The sequence below is a fragment of the Fusarium vanettenii genome (genome assembly GCF_000151355.1).
Source record: "Fusarium vanettenii 77-13-4 chromosome 4 genomic scaffold NECHAsca_3_chr4_2_0, whole genome shotgun sequence".
Lineage (NCBI taxonomy): Eukaryota > Fungi > Ascomycota > Sordariomycetes > Hypocreales > Nectriaceae > Fusarium > Fusarium vanettenii.
In genome coordinates, this window is record NW_003315879.1 from 2,228,199 (window position 1) to 2,246,890 (window position 18,692).

Genomic DNA, 18,692 nt, shown 5'->3' on the forward strand with positions numbered 1-18,692 from the left:
AGCGGTAGTTGGGCCACCTGCCGTTCCATTTTTTAAGGCTACACGTGCCCTTCGAGATGACTTCCACCAACCGAGGCCCATTCATTCTCCCACTCTTCCATTCCATCTTATCTGGGCACATCCGAAATCCATGATACCATCCACCTCTAGGAAGTGAAGCGTGAGCATCTGGGTATCCTCCCCCAGCCCGCGACACAGGTTTCGGATCAGACCCGGAAACCCGAACAATGTTTCGTGGCAGACGCTGGCCCTGCTGCCTCCCGCGACAGCCTCTTTCCCTTCCACGCACAAGTACAAAGACAAAAAATTGCTTGGCATGTGCCGCTATTCCTGTTTGAGCATCAAGCGAGCATTGAGCAACCCATCCCAGGTTTCTGGCATCTCTACCAGGGAATGAATGGTCTAGAGGTGAATGAATGCCACGCCGTTCCCCACTCACCTAGCACCTGGCATGTGGGGTAAGAAATAAACGAGACAGAGGAAGGGCAGAGTACTTCCATGTCTTCTTAAACCCAGGTATCCTGTGACGGGCTCTATCATTTAATGACAGAAAGAATGTTATCATATACTTTGGATACTTTAAAAGCTGCTTATGTACTATTCAACGCCCTTCACTATCGCGAGATAGCTATCCTTGAACAAGGACATGATGCTTCCTTGTACAGGTGTCATATTCTTTCTTGACCCTAGTGCCTGGTCACTCGGAGTTTTCTTCCACACCCACTCGGCCCGGGGCCTGTCCTTACGGAGTGGGCCAGCCCTGGAGGAAACGGTCTCCCAGAACCACCATCACAAGTGAGTTGACCGTCGCTGTGGTGGACAAGAGAGGAGGAGATGAATGAACAAAAGGACGCAGGGACTCGCTAAATCCTTAACTCTTATCTATTCTGCCGTCAACTTTGCTTATGCTTATCAGCATCTCGTCTGGAGTGCGGGGATATATGTGGACGTTTAAGTAGCCCGATTAGCTTGGCTTAAGAACCTTGGAAGATAAAGCCCCCTCAGCCGCCTGTTCCCCTGGTAATTCCTGGCCCTCTCTGGAGTTGGCCGTCAAGAGCTCCTGTTTCTACGACAACATGGAGAAACTATGCCTGATATCAGATCATTCAAGCAGCGTCAAGTCGAGGCCAATGACAGGCCCAAAGTCGACCTTGACGGGCTTATTGGCCTGGGTGATCCAGGGGTGTTTCGCGGGCAGCTTTCCCCCAACCTCCTCGCAATGTTGTTCTTCGGCGAACTTACTTGGATCATCCTTCTTAGCGGGCAGGATAGCGCTGTGTGCGCTCGAGCGGCTCGGCGAGCCAATGCGCAGGCTTTTTCTAGATTGAGCAAGAATCCTTTCTTCCCCCTCCGCTTCCGGCTCGGCCGGTGCTCCCCCCGGAGGAGTTCAGATGCCGTGCAACGGTCCGACCCCGCAATCCGTCCGTGCTCAAGCCCGTTGGCTCCTTTGACGGCGACTGTTGGACGGTGACTTTCGGGACATTTTGTTGGATTCAGCTCAACAATTTGATCGTATAAATTCAATTTACCTGCAGATCCCTCCCTGTGACGCTGATTTTCTTTGAATTCCCCGTCACCTGGCTGCATCAATAGTCTCTCAGATTGGCTCTCGGATGGTTCCATCAGGTGGAGCAACGCTGCCGGAGGCCTGCATAAGTCACCATGGAGGCATGCAGCTTAACAGCACCCGTCACTCCTCGCCGAGCTCTGTCACCCTCTGCCGTGTGATGCTTGTGGCCAACGTCCTCACATATAGACGACTTTCCGCATCGCGTGAGTGAGTGCATATGTTTTCAATTGAATGCTCTTCTTCTAGAAACGGTGGGCCGTCAGGCCACTGACGTTGCAGCGAGGCCAGAACTGCGACCAATATCACGACGACTGTATATTGACATACATAGCTATGTCCCAGGCTCGGAGTATCTGGCCCCGACTCATCGCTGCCTCAGCTGCTGTTCATGTTCTATCCAGAAGTTCTTGCACGCCTTGTGTCCCCAGTGATCCACCCACCACTCCCCGAAGCTGTCCTCCACCTCAAAGTCCACCTTGGACACCCGTTCTTCTCTCTTGAGACCGCAGATGATGCACGCCTTGGGGGCCGTCGGTACCATCTTGGCCGTTTGCACCGACATGCTCTCGCTAATCTCAGGGACCCTGAGTGCTGTTGAACCCTTGCCTGCCGCCTTGGCCGCCGCAACGGCAGACCGCAAACGGCCGACTTGCTGCCGCCACACGGCGACGACATCTGCGGCCTCGCGGTCTTCACGTGCTGACTGCGTCTTGTCCACTCCTGCAAGTTTCATGCCCTTGCTTCCTGCGGCCGAGATCGACATGCTTTTGGCCAAGATCTTGTCTCGGTGCCATCGCTGTTTGCGGCCCGCAATGACCCGGGCGGCTGTCATCGCTAGAAGGATATAACACTGTAGAAACTCCCCAGCCTTTGGGTCTGATAGAATGCGCTGCTTAATCGACGCCGTTTGGCCCGATATAGGTTTGAATAGAGCATTACCCGAGTTGAGGAGGTCGGGAAACACAGATAGGATCACTGATGGAGGCGGGACATTGATGGGTGGAGGAGCATCATCTGGAACATGGCTCTGAGATGGCTGGACATTGTCGACAGCATCCCAGTCCCAACTCTCGGCTGGTTTTGAAGAGTCGGTACCCGCCTTTTGACTGTCGGCAGCTGGAAAGTCGTCCCAAGCCCCCCATCCTTCATCATCTTCTTTGCCTTTGGCTGCGTTGGTGGCCACCGGGCTGTCCATAGATGGCCATGCCGTGACTGGCGATGGCTCCTTGGGCTTTTTCGCTTGCTTAGGTTCCGTCGGAGTCGGTGTCTTGATGGCCAAGTCAGGAAAAGGGTTTCGATCTTGAAAGGACGGAGACTTTGGCGCCTGAGGGTAGTTTGAAGCTGTGGAACCGAAAGCAAGACCACCGAGGAGCTGGCTGGGAGGCTGCTTCTTGGCTGGCTGTTTTGGCGGTTCTGGCTCATCTAATGAAAGGAGGTCCATCGATGGAAGAGCTGTTGCTGGTTTCGTAGGGGCCGTTGTAGGAACTACCTTCGGTATTGGTGCAGATGGAGGAGGGGGGGCCACAGTCTCAAACTCCCCAAACTCGTCGTCGTCGTCATCCTCATCACCCTCGGCCACCTGAAGTTCAAAGTCCTCCGCATCAAAAAGAACGCTGGGGTCATTTGAAGCTGAAGACTTCAGCATGGCCTTCATGCGTGGCTGTTGCGGCTCCTGCTGGGCTGGCGTATGCTGCCACTGTTGTCGGAGCTGTGACTGAGGAGCAGGTTGTTGCACCTGGGATACGCCAGAAGTTTTCTGAGGAAGTGTGCCAATATCGACAAGGCTGTTGGACATGAGATCTAGTGTGGATGCCCTCACAACCCGAGTTGGGGGTTGCTGAACAGCCGGCGCTCGCTGTGCCAGAGCTGGACCAGGGCTTGGGTTATGCCATGGTATTGAGGGTGAGCTGGCTGGACCCGCAGCTGGTGAGCCCCAAGCCGGAACAGACACAGGTGTAGGAGTCGGGGTCTGGAAAGGAGAAGGGTTTGCGGGTGAGGGCTTTGAAGGCTCAGCTACCTCGAAATCCCCCCATCCGTCATCGTCGTCCTCAACCGCTGCTGCCGGCTTGGACGGAGCTGGAGTACTTCCCCACGAGACTGGCGCTGCAGGTTGGGTCTGAAGTGAAGGCCAGGGCTGTGTGCTTATGGGAGAAGCATGGCTGGTAGTATTGAAGAAATCAAACGGATCCTTGGCTCCAGTTTGTTGTGGTTGCTGAGGTGGTGGTTGTTGCTGCTGCACCTGGGCCTGAAAAGGAGCGGCCTGTTGGGCAGGTGAAGGCGTAGCGTTGCTTGAGAGGCTGTTGAACTCAGCGAAGAGATCGGCAGACATGGTGGCTCGTCCGATGAAGCATCGTTCCCGGGCTCGCGGTCACGAGGCGGGTATGGAAGCGGATGAGAGCAGACACAGTAGATAACGGCGGGTGCTGGTGAGCACAAGGCTTGACGTAGGTGGTCAGAATGGATTGGATGCACGAGGCATCACAAGTCGTGGCTATTTGTTTAGCGCGATGCCCCCTGAACGCGGAAGCCTCGAGGTTCTGGTAGGACCCCCGGGCAGCCTGTCACGGGGGACTTAGCGCTAACAGAAGGCTGAGAGTGGGGCCAACGTCCATCCACCGCCAACCTGGATCCATGGAACTTGCCTAGGCCCCTTCCTTCGCCTTTGACGGCCTCAAATTCATCTCATTCATTCTGCATCTTCTCTTGCGACACGGCAAAGCCTCTCCCCTTTGCTTCGCCACGAAGCATCATGAGGCCTCTGGAAGAGTTGCTGTGGGTTGCGAGCACCGTCAAGAGCGACTGAATTGACTGACAAACCCTGACGCAGGCCGAGATGGCGTGAGACTCAAGTTCACGGCGCTCATCTTGGCGACCTGCAACGAGCCGTCCGATATAATGGGCCTTCCAGTCCATGCATATCGGGATGTCGTTCCGTGTGTTGGAAGGTAGGTCAAGCTGCTCCATCATTGGCTGATGCTGGATCAAGTTCTGACACCTGATAGACTTTTCTACTATCCACTGCGGCTGAGGGCTTGAGCTGGTCTCAAACACTTGATGAGGGAAGACGCCTCTATACTGAGCGGCGGGAGCATTTTCTCAAGTACATCAAGCACCCAGAGACCCTTGCTGAACTCAGTATAGACCCTCTAACAGATGATCCTGCTGTGAGTCTTGTGCTGCAACTTAGACTCTGACTGGACGGCTGACCGCAACTCAAGTCTCCCTGGAACACGGTTCGTCAGGATGAGATTATCCGCGCTGAGATCCTGCAGGATGTCCAGAGACTTCCGGACGAAGCATCCTACCATGAAGATGAAACCCAGGCCATGATCCTGGACATCCTTTTCATGTACTGCAAACTTAACCCTGAGCGAGGCGGTTATCGACAAGGCATGCATGAGCTTCTCGCCCCTATTCTGCACGTCATCCAGCAAGACACCTTGGACCCGGCAACCATACCGTCGGACGCCTCTCCCGAAGATGCTCTTATCAAGACTTTGGATGCTTCCTTTGTCGAGCACGACGCTTTCATCCTCTTTTCCAGGTTAATGGAACATGCGCAATCATTCTACGAAGTTAAGGACTCTCTTGCGATACCAGGAACCCCTTTGCGGCCCTCCAAGTTCCCCGAGCAGAGTTCTACTATCGTCGAAAGAAGCAGGTTCATTCACGAGGTTTGCCTTCAAAAGGTGGACCCGGAACTCGCTGCACATCTCACCAATATCGAGATATTGCCGCAAATCTTTCTCATGTATGGTCTAAAACTTTCTTCATATATACGCTCTTGCTGACAAAATTAGTCGATGGATCCGGTTACTTTTTAGCAGAGAATTCCCGTTCGAGCAGTTTCTGGTCCTATGGGATACGATATTCTCCGTCGACGCATCACTAGATTTGATAGACCTCATCTGTGTTGCCATGCTGATCCGCATTCGATGGGATTGTAAGTTGTCTTGTCAGTTCCCCTCTTCAGGTGCTGATATTTTACTGCAGTATTAGAAGCGGATTACTCCGTCTGCCTTCAGCTGCTCTTGAAGTATCCCGCCCCATCGCCGTCTCACGGCCCTCATACGTTTGTTGATGATGCCCTGTATCTCCGCGAGCATCTTAGCGCATCTGGCGGAGCGTCTCTCATCATGAAGTATACCGGAAGGATGCCGACTGTGTCATCACCTTCGCAGAACTCGCGAGCAGCCACCCCAAGCTTCCGTGCCTTCAACTCGCTCAGGCAACGAGGAATCGGATCGAGATCACAAATTCCGTCGCCGTCTCGATTTATTCAGCAGCAAGGTGGCATGGAGGCGTTGTTCCAAGGAGCAGCCAAAGGAGCAAAGGGGGTATTTGAAAGGGGCGAAAAACTCGGCATCAACCAGGCCGTTAGAGATGCTATGGGAGAAATCAGACGCAACATCAACGAGGCCAGATCAACTCCCAGGTCTCCACGACAGGGAATGAGCGAGGAGGGAGCAGCACATAGTCTTGCCGCGCTGGAGAGACGCAACTTGCAGCTGGCTGCCATGCTTGACGAGACGGTCAACAATCTCAAGGCCGTGTCAGCTTCAAACCTGGAAGACAAGACCAAGAGCCTTGACCTCATCGAGGTTGCGGCCGCCAAGGTCCAATTTGTCAAGATCTACCTGGAAGATTCTTCCATGGAAGTCCCAATACTGGACTCCCCGCCGTCTGAAGAGAGCCCCAGGGAAGTGGTGGTGGCAGAGACGACTATTGTCCAGCCACAGCCGATCCCTCCGATGGAAGCGGAAGTGGACATCTCCGGTCTTCGGATTGTTGAAGCGGTCCCAACTCCCCGGGAGGAAGAAGCACCAAACAACCCTGATCGTATGGATACATCTGGGGACGGCCTAAACCCAGATTCTGCCACCAAGACTGCTCAGGCAGAAGTACGGCCATCCCCTGTCCCGACTCGATCAACGTTGGCCCAGTCCTCCTTTTCGTGGATGCTGGAGCCAGACCAGTCCGCACCGTCGAAATCTTCAGCATCGTCAGCAAAGTCACCGCCACTTCAGCACAAGAAGAAAATGTCCAACAGCACTAAGCGCGAGAAGAATGCCTTCCTGTTCGGGGAGGTTACCGAGAGCCGCAACCCTCTTCGCTCGGATGAGATATTCGGGCTGGAACCTCTCACCAAGACGAAAGATGAATCGTAAATGATTGCATACACGCACATAACGCAACCTAGACGACTCGGAATGTACCTGATTTCTTATGCCATCATGCCCAACTTTTAGACCTCATATCTATCATACAATTTATAGATCGACCAAGATTACAGTATGTTTTCACACATATTCTCTGCGTCCCTCAAATAGACTCATGCGATGAATGCCGGCTGTCTCTTACCTTTTGAGGGGTCGCTCCTTAATCCAGAATGCCGTCAAGAACGATACACCAAGGTATATCGTGATCAACGCCATAGCTCCAAGCGTTGCCACCTGGTAGCTCGAACGGACCTGAGCGGCGAGGTGAGGCGGGAGTTCCTTGATATAATCCAAGCTCTGTCGCACATTCTCCTCTATCTCACGGGCCTCGTCGCCGTTGGGGAGTCGGGAGGCCAGCTGGGTTCGGAGTACCTGTTGGAGGACGGCAGATCCAGTGCTGATACCGATGCTGGAGCCGAGAGAGCGGAAGAGATACGAACACGCAACGACAACGGCTGTGTCTTCGACAGCGGCATTGGCCAAGAGACCCACAAGTGTCGTTGTGATGCCTGAGAGATTGATCAGTAAGGGGCCAGTCACATCGGTCAGCGATGAGATGCAATAGACATACCACAACCAGCTCCAAGAGAAGTGGCGACCAGGCCAATGACCTCTCCAGTGGTTGACCTGAACCAAACGGACAACCCCAGAGGCAGGGCTGCAACGAACAATAGCGCATACGCAGACACAGTAATTGCGTAGAACTTTTCGGTTCGTTTGATAATCCATCCACCGAGGAGCGAGGCAATCACGCCAGCAATCATGCCCGGGACAAGCAATGCACCGCTTTGAGTAGCAGTGAGTCCCTGAACGGCCTGGAAGAACAGGGGTATGAAGAAGAGGATTGCCATCTGGCCCGCCACACCAAAGAAGTTGACCAGGTAGCACGCGAACAAACTGCGGTCGAAGATGATGTGCCCAGGAGCAAATGGATTCGAGGCGACCTTCATCTCAACAAAGAGAAAGAGCCCGAAGAGGACAGGGGCGAGAGACAGCGCAACGATGGTGATGATGTGTGACCAGCCCAAGTTAGAGCCAGAGTCTAGGCCAGCAAGCAGGGCGACTACGGCGATGACGAGGGTGAAGGCACCTAGAAAGTCAATCTGGCGTACTTTGGTGAGCCAGTGGTCGTGCGATACCGGTGGGAGATCGAGGACGAAGTAGACGGCGACGAAGGCAACAAAGCAAAGTGGAACTTGTCCAAGGAACGACCTGGGGCATATGAGTGCTCGTCCATGACAAGATATGGCACGAGGGCAAGCTCACCATCGCCAACCAACCGAGTCAGCTAGCAGACCTCCTAGAGGCGCTCCTGTCGACGTCCCAGCAGCCCAGAGAATGTTGATGCAACCCTGCCACATCCCGCGCTCCCTCAGCGGCACGAGGTCGCTCAGAAGGATAGAAACCACAGCGTTCATGCCACCTCCACCAACGCCTGCAACGGCTCGAGCGGCGCACAACTGTACCATGGACTGTGCAAGACCACAGCCGAGGCAGCCGACGGCAAAGATGGTGTAAGCGAAGAGAAGGCAAGGCTTCCGGCCAAAGATGTCGCTGAGCTTGCCGTAAAGAGGCTGGAAACTTGTGAGAGTGAGGAAGTAGCTTGCCAAGGATCAGCACGATGTCCTAAGAGCTCTGCAGGTCTCCTGTGTTCAAAATTCTGACTTGACTCACGCTGTGGCAATCCAGCTGGTGTTGTTGAGAGCGTTCAGCTCGTTTCCAATCTTGGCATACGTTGCTACGGTCAGTAACTGATCAATTGCAACCATATAGACCTAGTGACGCTGTTTAGAATGAGTGATAGCGGGTAGCATTATCGGTTTCTTACACCGATGCCCACTGCCGGAAGGATGAGGTGCATTTTTGCCTTGACGGGCTCCTGGACATGATTGCTGTTCACTCGGCCATTTTCTGCGTCTCCATTGATACCATCGCCATTGTTGCGGTCTCCGAGGAGGGGTGATGTCTCGGACGGAGCTGAAGCTCTGCTAGATGTCAAAGTGCCTGTCATTTCTAGTCCGGAATAGCAACCTGTTCGAGGCGGAGGAAAACGCCAAAGTCTGGAAGCTTCGTCCTCGGCTTGAGCTTCGAATTAAAGAATCTGGTAAAGCAATGCAGCTGAGTGAGAAAGAAACAAAAGCTCTACGATGCTGCGGAAGAGGCTGGAGATAAGAAATCAAAGGAAACGTTTGTCTCGGACCGGACCTGCAGCCGGAATCAAATCTGAGCAGCGATCGGAACCCGAATTGAGAGGGTGTGCTGCGGGCCGTCCCCCGCTGGCCCATCAACGGTAGATTGTGTCATACTGGAGACTAGAAACGTGATGGAAGAATCTGAAGTTATTCAGACGAAGAATTGCCGTATCCGAGATTGGTAGCACGGATGATTCTCATGATAAATTGCCATGTTGAAACTTTTCAACGCAATCTCTGGGGTAAAAGATGTCCTGTGGTGGATAATCCAGCCGAAAGCCCAAGTCTAGCACGGTTCGGGGAACCTCAGAGTCCGGCGAGAATGTGCTTGTGTTGAATGAGCTTTCAAACTCGTTCAATCGGATTCGAAAAGACGAAAATATCGCGCTGACGGGGAGGGGAACCGGAGTATTGTACATAGAATGCATGTGAGTTGTTGTTCGGAGTACTCGGTAATTATCCAGGGGAAACGTCGCAGCCGTCAATGTGAGGAGATGCATCCTCCAAAGCCAATTATACTTGTCGGTGTGGGTGCTCATTGGTATAAGCACGGCGAGACGAACTTTGCCTGTGGCACATAGAGTGAGTAATTCCCACGAGATCGGGCAGTTCCTATTCAAGTCGTGAAACAATGTGATTTAGTCTTGTGTAGCATGGATGATGCCTGGCCGAGAAGCCTTCCAGTCCGTGCTGTTGGTCTTGGGCCAAAGCAGCCATGATTGTTTTCATGCCACTCATTGTTGGACAGCATCTGCCGCGAGGGTTCCCTGTCAGGTCTGACGCATCTCATCTCGCAGCATTGAAAAGATTAGAGATGTTGTAATCCTAGAGAATCCTTCACAGTTATTCTTGGTTCAAGACGGGAACGGACAGCTGCGAGCGCGATGTGCGACAGTGTACAAGCCCAGGGGCGTCAATGTTGTATGTGCACGAGAGTAGTTGTGGTAAACTACAGTAGCTTGTTAACAATGATTTTCAGACCGAGAGGCCGCCACGCATAAAAGCCAATGCCCCGGAAGGTTCGTCATGATGGTGATCCGTGCGCCATGAAACTTGGAACATTCGACTGGGGTTGACTTTGACGCGGGCAAGACATCGGTGTTGTCAAGATTGGCGGATCGAGGACGAATCCGGACAAAACCACGAGGCGCCTTTCTGTCAATGCCAACCACGGCGTAAGCACCACCTCGTCATAAGCCGTTTCCCTGTCAAAGGCAATTTTCTTCTTGTTTCGACCTCTTCCAACAATGCTGCCAGACATTGCAGGATCACGAGGAGTGGAGTGCCATCCGGCAGCATGTAATTAGCTGTGGAGATGCTTGGACTGTGATGAATGGGGATCGATCGCCCTGAGCGCACACCACACAGTCGAGGGGAGTGACGCGGCTGGGCCGGGCTGGGCGATCAGTGACTGGGGGTTCCTGATGTACATGTACTGTACCTCACCACTGGGAACCAATATTTGGGCCATGAATTCGTGGCGCGTTGGTGTTGAAATGTATGTCATTGAGGCTGGGTTTATACGCGTGCAAAGGGGCATAATATTGAACAGCCAAGAATGAAGTATTCAGTATTCTCACGAGGAGAAGTAGGGAAGCGAATGATCAGTGAATGCCATCTGACCGCCTCGGGGTTCCGTTCCGTGCGGTGTGATGATGCTGTGCATGAGAAGAAATGAGACGAGATGAAGAGATGGGACGGACAAGACGAGAAGAAGAAACGCCAAAGTGGATCACGGACTCCCGGAGAGCTGGGCTTGGCCGTTCTTTCCAAATGTTGTCTTTATCACACAACGTGAATATGGACGTATTCGGAAAGAACAAAGCGCTCAGATCATGGTTACCTCATGCCATGATCAGGACAGATTCTTCTAAAACCGAGGTTGAAAGAACACACCATACCAACCATTCTCTCTTTGCACCGCAATCAATGTCTTGACTCTCGTTTCTTTCTTTACACATGCTATCAAAGGCAAAGAAGAAAAAAGCCAATGCCAGGGGTGACGTGGTTTTCAGCTGGAGTGAACAACTGTCCCCGCTCGCTACTGCAGCTCCTGGGGGTGTTCCTGCTGCGGTCTCGCGGAGCCCGCCCTGAATTGCCTCAACCCTGCTGAAATCTAGTGGCTGTTTCAGCCGATATGGCTTAGCCCTGGGGAGTCCCCTGATTGCGGATGGCCGCTGGGAGGGAAGAGCCACAGCGAACAATGCGCCAGAGTGTCCCTGCAAAGCCCCAAGGCCCACAACGGGCTTGACGAGTCGTCCGGTACAAGCCACTTCTCAAGCCTCCTCCGCCCATCCCGCGATCCAATGTGGATGGATGGAGATGAAGATGGGTCGTGGTGCAAGGTACAGTACATGTGCATCTCTAGTTGCCTGACAGCGAGCGAGGTTAGCAGGCAGGCTCCCAACGGCTCGGTCCAAAGAACTGGCCTTGGCTGGGCAGGGTTGAAGACGGCGCCGCGGCCTCTGAGAGTGATGAAACCTTGGAACTCCCGTAAACAGGCAGGAAGCGTAAGGCCTACCAACCAAAACAAGTTCTTGGACTTGTTATTCTCTCTCCTCCATCCAATTCTTCTTCTTGCATCTCTTCTCTTCGTCTTTTTCAACCTCTTCTCCCTGCTTCTTGTCTCTACTTCTTCCTCTCGTGTTGCTATTTCAGCTCAGTTCCTCTCCGTCTTGAACCTTGTCCCACCCACACACACCACCTTTTGCTCCAGTCCAGTCTTGAGCTCGAGATCTCTCGTGGTTTCACTTCCAACACGCCTCTTGGTCACTTCTTGTCTCCCTCCCCCCACTCGGATGCTGGTCCATCATCCCTCGAGGGGCGTTCCGTGACTCCCGCATAACCCAAGGTTCCCAATTTATCAAAAAGATTCCAGGGCCCGGCATTCTCGCACGCTTTTTCCAGCCCGTTGCTTTACCTTTTGCTGCGCTCCGTGTTTCGCCTGTTCCATCTTGCTTCAAGTTGACGGCTCCCCCTACCCCTTCTCCTTGTTCCATCGACGGCCTAGTTCGTCATGGCCACCATGTTGAACGTCAATTCTCTTCAGCCGCCTAAAACAGGCACCTCTCGCTGGTCAAAAGCTCTCCCTGATGTCCCAGGTCCTGACGACCCAGCTTTTTACGACGACTACGACTACGACGATCCTTCACCTCGCCTTCCTCCTACCCAAGATTTTTCCATGCCGCCGCCTAGGTCGACTAGCATGGCAAATGCGAAACCTTTACCTCGTTCACTGCCGCCTTTGCACCTGCTCGCGGCTGCCGATGCGCCCCCGGCCGGTCCACCAAAGATGGCTATCCCACGCCGGCCTGTCGGCAAGCAGCCTCCTCTGCAACCACCTCCGCCACCTCAGATGCAACCCGGGCACCAGCAGAAGCAGCAACCTCCACCACCGTCCCCTTCAGAATCACTGTCGAGCATTTTGTCTGCTTACTCCCGGAGCTCGGGCGAGTCGCTGGTCAGGTCATCCGACGGAGCTATTACCAGCAGCGACCGTCAAAGTGAGGCAAACCCATCCCCGAGCCGTGAAGCTCCACTTGCCAGCACCAGCATCAGCACAAAGACCAGCACGCTTATTAGTCCTGCCTCCGTCGAGCAACATCATCAACATCAAGACCAGCAACAATATGCTGCACCCAAGCCGCCCCTCAAAGCTAGTCGTCCGCCGCCTTTACCTTCCAAGGATACCAAATACCACCTTCCGGCCACCCCTGCTCCAAATCGCCCGCCTAAACCGGAGTCTAGCATCTCACCCATCAAATCATCACCACCCCGAGCTCAGCAGCAGCCTCAACTCTGGCGGCGCCGGTCCAGCAAGGCCGAGCGGAGCCTCGAGCTCCCCGACCTAAAGCTTGTTACCAGCCACGGCTCAACCGCTGCGACGAAGCCCACTATTGCCGTCGCTGCGCCATCTCAGTCGGCCCAACAACAGCTTCCTGAAGGCGTCACCAAGTTCTCCACACTACCGAGCCAGCAGCTCGGGAGCACAAACAATTCAGCTCTCTCGGGTCAAGATACTCGACAGGCGCCGGCTTCCGAGCAGGTAGCCGAGTCTCCAATCATGGGCAGCAACAGCTCCAAGCTCAATCGCCTCAAGGACAAGCTCCACCTTCATCGCAGAGGCAAATCGTCGAGTGACACTAGCAAGTCTTCAACCCCACGACCCGGTGCGCAACGGCCTCCTACGCCTGAATATCAAAAGGAAGACATCAAAACCCCTATTGTTGATTCATTTATCTCCCCTCTGTCGCCTGCGTCGTCCCCAGAACCTGCCGCAGAAGTATCTCCCGAGCTTCCAAATGACATTCCTCAGCTTCCTCCCCAGCAGCGAGCCAGGGCGCCCTCATCCGCCAGCATCGAGTCCAAGCCCATTAGTCGCAAGGCTCTTCCCGCACCAAAGCTCCCAAGTCCAGTCGAGATCAAACCCCAGCCCGAGCCAAGTGCCAAAGTTGAATCACCGGTGATAGGATCGCTCCCACCGTTGGTCACTGACTTTGCCGGAAATCGAGGATCATCTGGTAGCGACTCCCCGTCGAACCGTACGCAGCCTCCTGCAGATGTACCCACTCGGTTTCCGCCACGGCACTCGTCTGTGAGGTCTAATGCTCCGCCCCGACAGCTTGCAGCGGATCAAGATCCAAGGCTGGTACAGTCTGAATCACAGGGATTTCTCTACAAAGGCCGAGATGGAACCTTGTACCCCGAGATGAGGGTTCTACGAGAACCCGACCCGCAAGCGGCTTACTTCCCCAAACAAGCCGATTTCCCCATAGCCGAGGGCACTGTCATCAAGGCACCGCCGTTGAAGGAATCCCACTTCAACTGTTACCATGGACACAGGACCATGAACCGTCGAACCAACAGACACTATCCTCTGACGTGCCAGGGCTGCGAGAAGTCTGATGTCGAAGATCGATGGACATGCACGTTTTGCCATTTACGAATCTGCGAATCTTGCCTCAAGAAACTGAACAGCAATGGAAGAGATCTACGACGATTGACAGACGAGGCGAAGCAAACGTCGTGATCGAATTAAGCCAGACCATAGGCTAAAAATCTCGCGAGATTTGACAATCCTTGAAACTTTTCCTATCATCACCACACTTGTTCACTTTTGTCACTACTACTGATTTCCTTTGTTACGCATAGAAAACGTTTACAGGGCTGGGCTAGGCTAGCTCACGGATTGCATGTATGATATGGGATGGCTACGAAGGGAAAATAGTTGCATGGAAAACATAGACACCCTGGGAGGATGTTATTTCTTGCCTCTTTGATGATACCATGTTTTGCGACCACTGGCGCATTTGGCACGCCGGATGGTAAGGAGAAGGGCTCACATGGGGCTGCACGAGGAGGACATGTTTTATCTTTGGCTGACCAATGTCACTGTATGGATAGGATGTCCTCTTTATGTCCTCTCATGTTATTATTCATTGCTCTGCTAGATCTAGACCGCTTGTGTGGTGCCCTAGAAGGGCGCTACTCCATTGTTGATCAATAACAAAGCCAATTCTCTATCCATCACCCAGCCAAGTCGTATTGTTTGAAGAGACCTCCTGAGCTAGCCGAGACCTTGGTCACTACACCCATTCGCTAAGACCTATTATAGTAGCAGTTCAAGTGACACAGGTGAGCTATAGGTCCACGTGTCAGGCCTCCTACCAGCATGACAATGTGTGAAACTGACCAGGCACGAGTATCAAGGAATGACCCAAACAGACTGGCTTATGCAATATCTGACAATGCTATCACCTCATATTCAGGGTGAGGAAATGCCATTACTAACCTTGGCATTGAATATCAATGCATACAAGTAAAACATGCCAAAAACTGTCCCTCAACATCACATCCTTCGAAACAACTTCTCTCCCTTTGACTCGACGTAGGGCTGATCTCGAATTCCCCAATCCGCCAGTGTGGGGGGCTGCGTTTCCGGCTCCACATCCAATCCATCTAGCCCCTGCCACCTGCCAGTCCGGCTGACTTACCGGTAGGCCGAGTAACCCTGGCCTGGCAGCCTCAAATCCTCCTCCGCCTGTCAACAACAACCCATCAAGGAAGAATTGACACATCCATCCGGAAGAGAGGGTCATCATGTCCTCGCTACAACGCTCGCGCTCCCTGCGCAAGCCTACTTCTACGGCTACGAGCACTACCGATGCGGAGCGCCATGGTTCGCCGAGTCGCCTGCCCATCAAGCCTCTTACTAGGAGCGCAACAACGGCCAGCAGTACTACCACCACCACCACGAGGACATTGAGAAGCGGATCGACAGGCCTCACGAGGTCGACAACGGTGAGGCAGCCTGTAAAGACAGCGACACATGAGCCTCCAAGGAGGGAGACGACTAGGTATCCTCCGTCCACAACAGCCACGAGGCCTCGACCAGCGGTGAGGCCAACTTCAGCAGATGGCCAGCCTCCACAGACAAAGAGGGTTATTTCGCATAGCCGTGCTAAGAGCACAGCGACCGGACTCAGAAACGCTCCCGTCCTAAGGCCACCCTCGTCAGGTTCGTCGTCTAGCGGCACGACAACGACCACCACCACAGCGACCCGTCCCCTCCGGTCGAGAACCGCAGGAAGCCATGACAAGCCCGCAAATGCTGCCATCGCCCACGCACCTCATCTCCGACCGGCTTTTTCAACGCTCCAGCAACACTACTCGCCAGCCAAGTCCTCCGCGCCGAAACCTCTGACGTCGACCTTCCTCGCTCCACCGTCCCCGTCGAAACTCCCAGCCAACGTTGCCGCCTCTGCCGAGACGAGTCGACTACAGACCGAGCTTCTACAACTCCATCTCTTACACAAGGATGCAACTGCTGTAGACACTGCCTGGCGCGCCAGCGCTGAGCGCAAATTGGGAGAGCGATTCTCAAAGCTTGCTGTCGCAAGCAAGCAGGCTGACGATCGCGAGAGGGCCGAGGTCGAAAGAGAAAACGTCTTGGTTCTTCGCAATTGGGCTACTGGTGGCGGCTTGGAGGAGCGCATCCAGACGCTAGATGCAGTGGTCAATGGCGTCTGGACCCTCGGCGAACCTGGAGGCCGCTATGCCAGAGTCGTCAGACGGTTCGAGCGGTGGGTTGACCGCATGTGCGAGATTGAAGATGCGCGCCGCGACGGCGGAGCCCTCTTACAGGAGAGCGAGTTTCTATTTATCGGCGAGCTAGAGACTGAGTGGAAGGAAGAATACACAGGGCTTGTCCGACGCCTAGAGACATTGGGGCGACAACTGGAGGGTTTGGGTCACTTTTCTGACACCGACGACGGAGATAAGACAGCAGAGCTGTCGAGCCTGCAGCGTATGGTGGAAGGCTCGCGTACCATGGTTGAAGGGATGCTAGCAGAGCTGGCCATCATGGAAGACATTGAGCGTGACGCGCTCGCCCGAGAGGACGGTTGGATCGAGAGGATGAACCGGGAAGAAGATGTCGATGATACCCCTAGGGCTGGAGCGATCTGGCGAGTCGTTTAAGACTGGTTCACTGCGGATTCTTATATGGATGGATAATGTTTTCCTTTTTTTTTTTTCTCTCTTTTTTTACAACAAGCATAATAGCATGGATGGATGAAGCGCAACATGGTCATGAGAGCGATTCACACCCACAAGCATCACAGCAGGCGATTGAACTCTTTTGGTTTTCCCCAAACGCGATGAAATAGAATAGACTGCTTTTATCATGGGAAGACGAGAGCTTCTCTAGCTAAGGCGATTGGTGAAGATGATGTCGACGAGCAAAAAGGGACACAGAAAAGCAGATCTTCTCCCCCTGGTTTGTCCTGCTCGCCACTGGATCGAATATCGATTAAAAGGGACAAGGGGACAGCTAAAAGCTGTGACAAAAACGACCAACCTCCCATTCTAACTTGCAAGTATCGTGTGAGTGTCTGTGTTTGTGTTTTCATGTGTGACTCGATGCGTTGTGTGTGTGGTAGTGTGTGTGGTGTCATCATATTCAGCGGCTTCCCTCCGCCTCGCAACGCCCTCTAAATGGTTTCCGCGCAAATGAAAAAAAAAAGAGATGTCATAAGGGGTTGTAATGGCTAAACGGGTGGATGATGAAGTGAAGTGAAGAGCAAAAGGCACATCCTATCTATGTCGAAGGCGTAACGAAGTTTCATAAAACATTGAATTTCCGAAGAGATCGATCAAGCCAGGCATATGGGCTGTAGAAAGAACACTGCACACCAAGAGGTATGCATGCGCTTACACAGACATGAGCACAGTCTGCTCACGAGGTGTGCAGTTTATTCTTGTCGCGATTCGTCTAGCCACCAAAATGCGCAATGAATCGTAGCTCGCTTGCCTAGGTAAGGTTCAAGGTTGCCAAGGTAGGTAGGTAGGTCAGGTCGTCGAAGCTCGTCATCAGCTACCCCGCGCCAGTCTCAGATTTTCAAGCGAAGCAAGATCCCCTGTCCAGCAGCATTTGCGTGACAATTGAAATGCAACGCGCCGAGTGCGCAGAGCTACTTTGTAGCTGGACTGTAACTGATATCATAGGAAGGCCCTTCGAGGGAAGCTGACACCTTCGACGGCAGGCTCGTCGACGAACCAGCTGCAGCGCTCGCCGGTGGACTCGTTGACAAGGGTGCAGGGCAGGCCACCGTTGGTATCAAAGATCTGCTTCATGATATCCTTCTTGCCGCCGCCAGTAGCAACAAAGGCGACGCGAACAGCGTGGTTGACGACGGGGAGGGTAAGAGTAATGCGCTTCGGGGGAGGCTTGGGGGAGTCGTCGATGGGGGCAACCCAGGCGCTGGTCTCGCGAAGCAGAGGGTGGCCGGGGAAGAGAGAGCAGGTGTGGCCATCGGGGCCGCAGCCGAGGAGGAGGAGGTCGAAGATGGGCAGGCGAACCGAGTCGCGACTGGCGAAGCTAGCGACGAGAGTCTGCTCGTACTCGTCGGCGAGCTCCTGAAGGTCGTTCAGGTGCTCAGTGTTGATTGTGTGGACAGTGGGCTTCTGACCCTCGGGGATCTTGTCCAGAAGCTCCTTCTTGAGAAGGGCATAGTTGGAATCGTCGTGGTCGAGGGGAACAGCGCGCTCGTCGGCGAAGAAGATCTCCCAGCGAGCGAAATCGACGACGTCGTTGGAGCCTGAGGAGGGGGCGAGGAGGGCCTGGGCGAGGGTCTTTGGGAGGGAACCGCCAGAAACGGCAACCTTGAAGGCGCCATGTCGGGCGATGCCAGCGGCCTGGCTCTGGATGACATATGAGCGAAGAGCCTGCGCGAGGACGTCGACGCTGGGAAAGGCGAAGAGGTTGGGCTGTGTTTTAGCCATGGTGAAGTTGGTGTGTGCGGGCTTTGGAGTAGTGGGGGTGTTGTTTTTTTCGACAAGTGACGACAACAATGAGGAGGAGAGAAAAAAAAAAGAGAGAAGAAAAGAAGAAGAGAGGAGGGGGGAGGGGAGGATAGAGATGATGGACAAGTAGGCAGCTTAGGTAGGCAGCTTAAGGTTCCTTGTGGCTCTGATTGATTTGACGTGAGCAGAGATAAGTCAGGTATTAGTTAGACAACCTTGGGCAGGGCAAAGCAAGCAAGGTAGGTAAGGTAGGTAGGTAAATTGTCAGGACCCAGGCCGGACAGAACGTTTGTGGATGGGATGAGACGTGATGGGATGGGATGGGACAATTTGATGGAGGGGGCGGGGTTGGGTTGGGATCCAGTTCCAGTTCCAGTCCAGTTCCCGTTGGAAGGTCCCGGTCCCGGC

The 18,692-nt window shown here is 53.8% G+C and overlaps 6 protein-coding genes across 6 annotated transcripts; 3 read left to right on the forward strand and 3 right to left on the reverse strand.

The window, feature by feature from the left end:
- Positions 1 to 1,862: 1,862 nt before the first annotated feature.
- Positions 1,863 to 3,937, reverse strand: NECHADRAFT_104156 (uncharacterized protein). The gene has a single exon (XM_003052192.1). The coding sequence runs from the start codon at positions 3,897 to 3,899 to the stop codon at positions 1,935 to 1,937; it is 1,965 nt and encodes a 654-aa protein (XP_003052238.1). The 5' UTR covers positions 3,900 to 3,937; the 3' UTR covers positions 1,863 to 1,934.
- Positions 3,938 to 4,319: 382 nt separating this feature from the next.
- NECHADRAFT_92820 (uncharacterized protein) lies at positions 4,320 to 6,738 on the forward strand (the record flags this gene model as incomplete). The annotated part of the gene is made up of 6 exons (XM_003051740.1): positions 4,320 to 4,342; positions 4,398 to 4,515; positions 4,573 to 4,734; positions 4,789 to 5,321; positions 5,371 to 5,513; positions 5,564 to 6,738. The coding sequence occupies 6 exons, from the start codon at positions 4,320 to 4,322 to the stop codon at positions 6,736 to 6,738; spliced, it is 2,154 nt and encodes a 717-aa protein (XP_003051786.1).
- Positions 6,739 to 6,815: 77 nt separating this feature from the next.
- Positions 6,816 to 8,650, reverse strand: NECHADRAFT_79214 (uncharacterized protein; the record flags this gene model as incomplete). Its single annotated transcript, XM_003052193.1, has 6 exons — positions 6,816 to 6,828; positions 6,932 to 7,298; positions 7,361 to 8,001; positions 8,056 to 8,391; positions 8,464 to 8,564; positions 8,618 to 8,650. The coding sequence occupies 6 exons, from the start codon at positions 8,648 to 8,650 to the stop codon at positions 6,816 to 6,818; spliced, it is 1,491 nt and encodes a 496-aa protein (XP_003052239.1).
- Positions 8,651 to 11,997: 3,347 nt separating this feature from the next.
- NECHADRAFT_38925 (uncharacterized protein) lies at positions 11,998 to 14,010 on the forward strand (the record flags this gene model as incomplete). The annotated part of the gene is made up of 1 exon (XM_003051741.1): positions 11,998 to 14,010. One exon carries the CDS (start codon positions 11,998 to 12,000, stop codon positions 14,008 to 14,010), a length of 2,013 nt encoding a protein of 670 aa, XP_003051787.1.
- A 1,070-nt stretch (positions 14,011 to 15,080) lies between these two features.
- NECHADRAFT_79216 (uncharacterized protein) lies at positions 15,081 to 16,460 on the forward strand (the record flags this gene model as incomplete). The annotated part of the gene is made up of 1 exon (XM_003051742.1): positions 15,081 to 16,460. One exon carries the CDS (start codon positions 15,081 to 15,083, stop codon positions 16,458 to 16,460), a length of 1,380 nt encoding a protein of 459 aa, XP_003051788.1.
- A 1,020-nt stretch (positions 16,461 to 17,480) lies between these two features.
- Positions 17,481 to 18,263, reverse strand: NECHADRAFT_79217 (uncharacterized protein; the record flags this gene model as incomplete). The annotated part of the gene is made up of 1 exon (XM_003052194.1): positions 17,481 to 18,263. The coding sequence occupies one exon, from the start codon at positions 18,261 to 18,263 to the stop codon at positions 17,481 to 17,483; it is 783 nt and encodes a 260-aa protein (XP_003052240.1).
- Between the last annotated feature and the right edge of the window lie 429 nt (positions 18,264 to 18,692).